Below are 9748 nucleotides of genomic sequence, written 5' to 3'. Positions count from 1 at the left end.
CCGAATGTCTGCACTTACTGTTTGCCTCCTGGCCTCCAGTTCTGCTGGGACCTTTGTACTGGAAGAGCCTGGTCATAGCAAGTGCTGGTTCTTCCCTTACCTACTTTAAAGAACATCATCTCCCATCATCACCAAGGCAATATTAGGACCATCCAAGCCTGGATCCCTGATGAAGTAGATTCCTTAAGCTCTTATGTCTTCCTTGCTCTGACAGCCTTATGGGGGCAGCCAGGAGCTTTTCCCCAGGGAAGGTGGTGAGTGTTGATCTGGAGCACATCTGGCCTCAGTCTGGCTCCATACTGACACTGTCACTTAACCTTACCTTCAAATCTTGACGTGGAACACGTTCAGCCACCCAGTCCTTGATGTCCCTGTGACACACCAACACACTGCTGGCCAGCCCAAGCCTCTTCCGCTGGCTGGACCACTGAAGATGCAAGCCCAGAGCCCACCTGTGCCCTCCAGTGGTGGCCTAGAGCTGGTTTCACCCCTCTTACAGAGCTGTGCTGCTACGCCAGCACACAGGACTTACAGGAGCGTGGCCAAGAGAGCTACAGAATAAGGGACCAGGGACTTGCTTTTGCTGATAAAAGCAGATAGAAGCATTGTCCAGGGGCCTCTCCTCTCCCAGGAACCTGGGGCGGCTGCTGCACAATGGGAACAAGATCCTGGAGGCTGCTCTGCTGCTCTTCCTAAAGAAATGGCTTAAGCACTGCAAAGCTCACAGCTCCCTTCTGAGGGTTTGCTCGCGTTGCTGCTCGTCTACTGCATGTTGAGTCTTTGAATGATGGAAGCTGCTTGCTGGCTTACTGTGGCAGAAGCTTCGCTCTGGGATGTGGCTTGAAGGATATATGGCTCCAGGCTTTTCATACTTCATCTCCTGCTTGTCTTCACCTTCATCTCCAGCCCAGCCCAAGTACTGGTTCCTCCATTTTAAGGACAAGTTAACTCCCTCCATGCAATTCCATGCATGAAAGCAAAAGAGCAGAGTGTTACCAGCTCTGCCAGGGCAGGGCCAGTTCCCCAAGGGAGAAGGAAAGGATTCAGCATCTGCAACAACTGATGGAGCGAGAGGAGTTACAAACATCCACGATAATGCCCAGGATGGGGATAGGACACACCGAGACAGAGAAAGGCATCTCAGAACAGGGTTTTGTGGGACAGCCCTGCTGCCTTCACCCCACTACTTAGCCCAGCACCAAGCAGAGCAGCTGGAGGCCATGTGGGACCTCTTCATGGGATTCATGCAGCCACCAGCAGCTCCTGCTGGGTTTGCACTGGGAAAGGGACCTGCTGTGTACCCGGTTTCCCAAACACAAAGTCTGGATCCACCTCCAGGAGAAGTCCCAAGCATCCCTCAGCCCAAGGTAGATGCTTTCAGCTTAGCCTCAGCTGAGCTGTAGGAGAACCTGCTTGGTACCATCATCTTTTGCCCTCCCATCCCACACTTCTTCCGTCTCTTACTGCCCTGTGTCCATCTGCTGCCATCACCCAACTCTGGATGTCACCCAGGAACCTTCCCAGACATCCATATTAACGGCAGCAGGATTGTCTATACGGATTCTCTGCTAGGAGAACAAAAAAAGCTTGATAAGGCAGCATCATTAATTGCTAATGAGCAGCTGCCCTCCTTTGGGAAGGGGAAGGATCCCAGGCTACTGCCCACTGCCTTACTCTGGGATGTTTGAGGTCTAGTCCTGTTTCTCCCTTGACTATGGGACCTACAGCACCCCCCCCCCCCCCCCCCCCCGGTTTTTATGCTGAAGCAGGTCCCCAAGGGGCTGGGGAGGGAGATGGGGCACAGGAGCCACATTGCCTGTGTTTATGTATCTGTCAGTGTTTTGATTTTGGGTTTTGTTTTTTAAAGCTCTGCTAATAAATCAGTCCAAGCCACCTGCTTTGTCCTCTCACCTCACCCACTAGCATTTCCCTTCGCAGAGGGAGATGAGCAGGTCCCCGGCATGTCACACTTCATACCCTGCGTCAGCACCAGGAGCATCCCTGACCTTTCTCAGGAGCCTGTTAAAGACCTCTGAGCAAAGGTGATCCAGGACAATCGGGCAAGAGCAGGCTGGAAACAAGAGCTGGAGCTTAGGAAGGGTCACAGAGAAAGCTGGAGCCCACAGAGCTGGCTCTATCCCCGTGGCATGGTGGTGGATCTCCCCTGCCACCTGCTCTGGTGCTGTGACAAAGGACATTGCTGTCCTGCTCCACTCCCAGGGATGCTGGCTCCGGCTGTGCCATTGCTGGTGCCCAACACCCACCACATTGAGAGCCATCCTTTGTGGGCACCAAGCAGCCATCACCCCAAGACCATCACTAACCTGGGTGGTGGGCACAGAGGGGCCCAGACAGGCGACCAAAGGCTCGTTTAAGGAGAAACAAGCTTGTTTCTGATTTGTACAAAACTGCTTTAATGACAAAACAGCTGAAAAATACTTTTTGGTGCATTTCTAGTACCATCAAGAAGCCCTGTGTGATCCCCAGACCCGAATCCCTTTGAGGCCAGGGACCACCTACTACCTGGAAGGTCAAGAAGCTCTTCTCAGGCACTTTCTCCCAGTGCAACGTATCCCAAGGGGAGGGGGTCTGTCCTCGAGACCACACAGAAATCCCCTTCAAGACCCTCCACTAGGGACAATTTTCCTTCCAACCACACAAGCGTGGGCTAGAAATACCTCTGTGAAGTGCTCTGGTGTTGAGGCTCCTTCTTGGTTCAGGAGTGCTTCCATCGCCACCACCTTTCCCATCACTGAAGCTCCACTGGCACCCCACTGGGGGAGCCAGGCAGCAGCAGGAGCTTCAGCAAATGATGCTTCCAGACTGGATCCAGCCCAGCCGAATCCCTGAGACACCAGATAATGCCTTGATGGGCACTGAGCCCAACAAGAAGGTTGAAGAAAGCAGAGTCCAAACCTCAGCAGCCACTGGGCGATGGGGCGAAGAAATACACAGCCAGGAGGATGAAGTAGACCATCACCAGCACCGTGCCTAGGGCAGACAGAGCAGGTTGGAGGAGGTTACTCCCTGGAGCAAGGAGGAAGGTTGGTCTTAAGACCTTCTGGTGTGGTCCAGACTATCCCACTGTAGAGGACTTTCATGGTCCTCAGCAAAAATATCAATCATCAGAAGGGGTTTAGAACTCCCTCGTAAGGGTGAAAAGGGAGTGATCCCCCTCGGAGCTGCTGCAGGGTGGCAGCTCCAGCACCTCCCAGATGGTCAACCAAGACCCCAGAATTGCTCAAGCCACCACATGCCCAAGAGCCGCAGCAAGCAGATGACCCCATGGCTGTCTCCAGGAGCTCCCCCACCCCATCAGCACAGGGAAGGTGGGTACACCAAGTCCCACAGCAGCCTCACAGGTGGGCAGTCACCTTGGAAGTAGTCACATTTGCCATCCATGAAGATGTAGTTCATGAGCACCACGCTGAACATGCTGGCATAAACATGGAGGTCACTGAAGACAAGCGTGAAGTTGGTGGGCTGCGAGGCAGAGAAGATTTGGGGTTTATGGCCAATCAGGACATCCCCACACTGACTGGGGACTTGCATGTCACCCCTTAAATCCCTTCTGCCACATGTCCCTAGGGCTGGGGACAGCACCAGCCGAGGTAGGAGACATCTGACCCTGCTTTCCCCTGCACTGAGCAGAGGAGACACTGCGGCTGTGCCCTTGCCACCATGTTTTATGGAGTGCTGTGTGTCCCCAACCCCACTGCAGGAGATCACCAAGGGACTGTTCTGGGTCTACTCACATAGAAGATGGTGAAGAGCACCAGGATGGGGATCTGGAGCATGCAGACCTGGACAGCAATGCAGTTCCCAATCTCAATGCTAGAGAGGACAGAGGACTTCAGAGCTGCTGAACTCCAGGCCTCCAGCAGCCCTTGGGTTGCTCAGCTCAGGGTGAGAACCGCCCCCCCCCCGGGGAACCAAATCATGCAGCCCAACCTGGTTCTGGCCCCATTTTTTGGGTGGGTTTAGGTCTTCTTGAGGGCAAGGTGGCAGGGATCTGACCCGCCAGTGGCATGAAGCTGGGCAGCCCATCACTGGCACCAAGGTACAGCTATGGGACTGGGACAGGGACCACGCTGGAGGAGGACACCCCAAAACCCATCCTTTGAGCCGTCTCACCTCAAGCTGAGGTTGTTCTGCAGGGCAAACTGGATGCCGTTGACTATCTCTGGCAGCTCAGGCACCATCGCCAGCACAGTGACACCGATGAAATACTGCAGGAGAAGAGGTGACATCAGCACATGCATGTGACCTGATCCTGACCACATCCAAGCTGTGGGCAACCAAGCTCCTCAGCCCTTTGAGCATCTCAGTGTCTTTCCCCCAGCTTTTGGAACTCACAAAGGCAGGTTCTCATCCCTGCAGGGCACATCTTGGTCCCCTGGGTCACCCTAAGCCTGGTTCACCACTGTCCCACACTCACCTGTGAGATGGTGGAGTTGGTGAGGATGGGGCTGATGTGCTCCGTGGCCAGGTCAGCACAGGCTGACATGCAGAGGGTGGAAAGCAGGAGGATAACCAGGGCCCGCCAGCGAGACCAGTGGACCACAGCGCTGTGGTGGTGGCCAGGCACTGGGGGAAGAGCAGAGACATGGCAGGACATCCCAGGGAGGTGAGAAGAGCCAGCCCTGCAGCTGGTGCAGCCCATGGTTTGGGGACACTCACTGTGACAGCCGCTGATGTGGATGTCGTAGATGTGCGAGTGAGTTTTCAGGGTGAAGAAGAGGCCAATGAGGTAGGCGGCAGGGAGAAGGAGGGACACGGTGTACACCAGGGGTCTGTGGGACATGGGTGACATGTTCAGTACCATCAGGATCTGGCATGGAGACCCCAGAGGGGTTCCCTGCACCATTTGGGGATGAAGGAGAGGAGATGGGGGTGCAGGATTTGAGCCCTTCAGGGTGACAAAGAGGGGGACCTGGGAGGAATGAGGGGCCACAGCCCAACCTGGGAGGTGCCACCCTACTGTGGGGACAATGCTGTCCCCACCCCGGCAGACACTCACTGGACGTGACTGTAGTAGAGGGTGCCGTTGTTCTCCATCTGCAGAGAGAGAGCCTGTCAACGGGGATGCAGGGGACAAGGGACAGCCCCACTGCTACCACCAAGAGCAGGAGCCAGGTGGGCTTGGAGCACCCCTGACCCCAAACTCCATCAGAAGACCATGTCCCCGCTCACCAGGTCAAAGTGACAGTTGTGGCAGAGGTAGTGGCCCAGCGGGTTCTGGGTGACGTTGTGGCACTCGCCGCAGACCAGCTTCCCGTACACCTTGGAGAAGAGCGTCGGGGCAAAGACACCTGTGGGGATGGAGGGACATAGGGTGGGTGTCCATGCTGGTGGGACACACACACCCTACACTCCCCTCCCCCCAAACCTGGGGACACATCTGTCCCCAACTCACCTCCCACAGAGAGGAAGAGCAGGGCCGAGCTGACACCCGCCGAGCGGCTGTTGAACCGTTGCTCCTGGTGCCGGATGCCCCCAATGACCATGCACAGACCCTTGGGGATGGAGAAAGCCCCCCCCCAGGAAATCTCCATCAGCATCTCTGCTTGCAGCATCCTCCCAGGTCTCTGCAGAGACCAGGCACCTTCATGCCATGAACGTGCCACCCCATGGCTCACCGGGACGAAGAGAACACAGCCCACCAGTGTCCCCGTCAACGCTGACTTGACAATCTCAGCATAGCAGCGGTTGCCTTCACGTGTCCCCTTGATGAGGGCCGTGATGTAGAAGGTGAGCTCCGTGATGGAGCCAAACGTGGCGTTCACCACAGCTCCCACCGCAAAGTTACTCTGGGCCGAGATGCTGGAGGAAGAGGAGGGTGTCAGCAGGGCTGGCATGTGTCCCCACCTTGCCACCAAGCGTCCCCCCATCATCACCGCTCACCTGGCGATGGCCATCCCGATGTAGTAGGAGAGGGGCATGATGGAGAGCAGAGCCAACGTGAACTTGACAGGGGAGCTGGTCAGGTGGTTGTGGCTGTCCACGTAGCCCAGCACCAGTGTCACCAGCACCAACGGCAGCAGGTCTGGGGTGGCAGGTCAAGGAGATGACCGAGGTGGATGGGATTTGGGGCCAGCCCCCCAACCCCATTCCCCTGCAGCCCATGGAAGGATACTGACAGCGAAGACGTTGATGCCATCCACGGCGTATTTGTAGTAGTAGGGATTGATGGCGCGGTAGCAACAGAGAATCACCTCTCCCTCCAGTGGCACCTCCGTCTGTGGAGGGACAAGTGGGTGACACTGCTCCAAGCGCTGTCCCCACCCCAAAAAATCCGCCCTGGAGCAGGGTGCGGGACCCCAGCACAAAGGCACCCACCATCCTCAGGCGCCGGACGAGCACCCGCTCCGGAGGCAGGAGCAGGACACGGGTGGCGGTGCGGGCACTCAGCTTGGCCACGGGGATGAGGACGACAAGGAGCCACGCGGTGACACACACTAGTCCATGGGCCAGCACCAACACCGGGTAGCCCAGGCACAGCCACGCCACGGTGCCAGCACGCTGCTGTGAATTGGTAGTCACCTTTAGGGTTTGCCCAGCCCAAAACACCCACCCCAGGGGAGCAGAGGCACCCATGGGTGCCACCCCGACTGTGATGGGGAGCTCCCGGGGTCCCCACACCCAGGAAAAGGGTGTCACCGTGTCCAGCGCAGGGCTCACCCAGTGTCCACCGTCTGCCCAGCACCACGGGCGCCAGCGGCGTGGCACGGGACCACCGAGCAGGGCTGAGGTCTCCCCCGCACCACTCGCCTCCACACCAGCCTCGCACGCACCCAGCGCCCGGCGGGATTTGGGGACCTGGGGGAGATGAGGGGTGTCAGGGTGCAGTGTGGGGCACCCCAACCACACCCCCCCCCCATGGGGTCCCGATTTGGGGCACGCCGTTACCTCCACCTTCTGGATCACTTTGCCAAAGGGCCAGAGGAAATACCCAGCCAGGTCCCAGCAGAGCCGCCCTGTGGGGACACGAGCATCAGCTCTGTTGGGGACACGCATGTCCCCTCCAGCTACAGGGCCACCCTGCAGGGAAGGGACCCAGAAGGCTCCAGCACCCATCGGTGCCATTTTGGGCTCAGCCAGGAGACAGACAGCTCACCCAGAGGTCCCAAATTTGGGACTCACCATAAGGAGCCCCCACAACGGTGATGAACATCATGGCAGCTGTGAGGACATAGAGGAACGAGAGCCACCAGCCGAAGAGCAGCAGGTAGAGGACGTTCCCACATGTCACCGTGGACCCTGCAGGACGGGAGGCACCAGATGGGACCATTGTCACCTGCACCATCCCAAATCCACACTGCCAGCACACAGGGTGTCCCCGAGGCCACCCACCTCCAGAACCCCGGATGACGTTGAGGTCAGAGTAGAGCTCCTTGACGATCTCCGATCGGTCCTCCCAGGGCCGTGCCGTCACGTGGCTCTTCCATTTCTTGAAGCCAAACTGCAGAGAGATTGTTTTGGACGGAAGAGGAAGAGAAAACCTGTTACAGCCACCCAGGAGCACCCATGGGTGCCCCCAACCACACCGAGGACACCCACCTTGTAGTTGTTGGAGAGCTTGTTGGCCTCCACAACGTTTTCAGCCGTCAGGGTGGTTTTCACCACGCAGCTCTCACAGACCTCTTCGGAGTGCTGCTGGCAGCAGCACTGTGGGGACATGGCTGCGGGCGAGATGAGGGGGTGTCAGTGGGTGTAGGAGCGTGTCCCCCCCCCCCCAGGAGCCCCATACTCAGCCCATCCCATGGCCAACCTACCTGGGGGGACACGGGGACGGTGCAGGTGGCAGCCCAGGTCACTCAAGTCGCTCTGCACGTTGTTGATGGCGGCGCAGTGTCGGTCGCAGAGGGAACCCCGGCGGGGACCATCGCTGTCGCCCCGGGGCTCAGTGGCCTTGGGGACATCTGCGGGGGGGGGAGGGGGAGTCACACTGGGGACATATCCTGCCAGGTGCTGCTGCACTGGGGTGTCACCCTCATCCTCAAACCCCACAAGGGGGGACACAGGGCTCCCTGGGTGGTATCCACAGGTGATGCTTGGGATGGAGGGTTCCCCACCGGTGCCCAGGGTTGGGGGGGGGGGGATATGACACCCCCAATGCTCGGTGTGATGCTCAGGACGGGGTGGGGAGGAGGAGGGGGAAACACCTCAGTGGCCGGGGTGAGGATAACCCCCCCCCCCGCTGCCTGGTGTGATGCTCAGGATGGGGGGGGGAGCCTCCTGGTGCCTGGGATGGCAGGACACCCCCCCCACACACACACACACACACACCCCCCTCCGGGATCCGAGGTGATGCTCGAGAAGGGGCAGGGGGACCCCCCCGGTGTGATGCTCGGGAGGGGAGTGGGGAACCCCCAGGTGCCCGGGACGGCGAGACCACCCCCCCCCCGGGACCCAGTGCGATGCTCGGGAAGGGGACACACACACACACACACCCCCACCCCCCCCCGGTGCCCACCTTTCCCCGGAGACACCCCCCCCAGCTCACCCGGCGCATCCTGCGTGCAGCAGCGGCGGCGGCGGCCGGGCTCACCCTCGCTGGCCATGGCGGGGGCAGCGGCGGTTCCGGGGACGGCGGTCCCGGTCCGTCCCGACCCGCCGGTATTTAACGGGAGGTGCCGGGCATGCGCGGGGAGCGCCCCCGGGACCGCCCGCCCCCCCGCCCACCCCCCCCACTTCCCACCGGGAGGGGCCGGGGTCGACCCGCCTCCCCCGGGGGCTGGGATGCGCTGGGCTGGGGAGGGGGGAGGGTTAAAGTGGGGGGGGGGGGGACGCGGAGTAGCGGGGTGCGGAGGGAACAGGGTGCGCGGTATATGGGGGTGCACAGGGACGGGGATCCAGGGTGCGTGGGAGTCGGGCTGCGCGGTTTATCGGGGTGCACGGGGATGCGGGGCCGGGGGGCGTGGGAACGGGGGGGCGGGGTATATCGGGGTGCACGGGGACCAGGGTGCACGGTATATGGGGGTGCACAGGGAGGGAGATGCACAGGGAGCCGGGGTGCGTGGGGATCGGGGTGTGCGGGGATGTGGGGTGCGCGGTGTATCGGGGTGAACGGAGACCAGGGTGGGCTGTATATGGGAGCGTACAGGGACGGGGCTGCACAGGGATCCGGGGTGCGCCGTGTATCAGGGTACGCGGGGCTGGGGGCTGTGGGAACGGGGGGGGGGGGGGGGCGTGGTATATCGGGGTGCACAGGGACCAGGGTGCACGGTGTATGGGGGTGCACAGGACAACCAGGGTGGGCGGTATACGGGGGTGCACAGAGACGGGGACGCACAGGGATCCGGGGTGTGCGGGGATCGGGCTGAGCGGTTTATCAGGGTGCGCAGGGCTGGGGGGGGGCGTGGGAACAGGGAGGGGGGCGTGGTATATCGGGGTGCACGGGGACCAGGGTGCACGGTGTATTGGGGTGCACAGGGATCTGGGATGTCCAGTGTGTGTGGTATATTGGGGTGCATGGGGGTACGCAGGAACCAGGGACAGGGATCGGGGTGCACGGGGACCAGGGCACGTGGTGTATTGGGGTACACGGGGACAGGGGTGCACGGGGACCAGTGAATGTGGTGTATTGGGGTACACAGGGACCAGGGTACGTGGTGTATTGGGGTACACCAGGCCAGGGGTGTATTGGGGTACACAGGGACGGAGGTGCACAGGGACCAGGGTAGGTGGTGTATTGGGGTACACCAGGCCAGGGGTGTATTGGGGTACACCAGGACAGGGGTGCACG

General features: G+C 60.0%; 1 protein-coding gene across 1 annotated transcript; it reads right to left on the bottom strand.

Moving 5' to 3' along the window:
• Window positions 1–2917: 2917 nt before the first annotated feature.
• LOC141479722 (uncharacterized) lies at window positions 2918–8564 on the bottom strand. Its single transcript, XM_074169012.1, has 20 exons — window positions 8507–8564; window positions 7776–7922; window positions 7561–7682; window positions 7354–7462; window positions 7144–7260; window positions 6910–6977; window positions 6682–6819; window positions 6340–6525; window positions 6137–6239; window positions 5905–6046; window positions 5640–5823; window positions 5417–5516; window positions 5194–5312; window positions 5021–5073; window positions 4681–4793; window positions 4439–4587; window positions 4135–4229; window positions 3756–3834; window positions 3375–3483; window positions 2918–2991 (listed from the first exon to the last, which is right to left on the bottom strand). The coding sequence occupies exons 1-20, from the start codon at window positions 8562–8564 to the stop codon at window positions 2918–2920; spliced, it is 2265 nt and encodes a 754-aa protein (XP_074025113.1).
• Window positions 8565–9748: the final 1184 nt, after the last annotated feature.

Source organism: Numenius arquata, chromosome 2 (assembly GCF_964106895.1).
Source record: "Numenius arquata chromosome 2, bNumArq3.hap1.1, whole genome shotgun sequence".
In the NCBI taxonomy this organism is placed as follows: domain Eukaryota; kingdom Metazoa; phylum Chordata; class Aves; order Charadriiformes; family Scolopacidae; genus Numenius; species Numenius arquata.
Note: the sequence above shows the minus strand (reverse complement) of the source record. Positions and strands in the feature narration are given on the sequence as shown.

What these genes read in the sequence shown, in the direction of transcription:
- LOC141479722 (XM_074169012.1), bottom strand. Translation starts at nt 8,564, where the DNA reads ATGGCCAGCGAGGGTGAGCCCGGCCGCCGCCGCCGCTGCTGCACGCAG. An exon ending in AGCTCTCCAACAACTACAAG is followed by an intron (nt 7,463 to 7,560) that starts GTGGGTGTCCTC and finishes ATCTCTCTGCAG; the next exon opens with TTTGGCTTCAAGAAATGGAA. An exon ending in AAGTGATCCAGAAGGTGGAG is followed by an intron (nt 6,820 to 6,909) that starts GTAACGGCGTGC and finishes CATCTCCCCCAG; the next exon opens with GTCCCCAAATCCCGCCGGGC.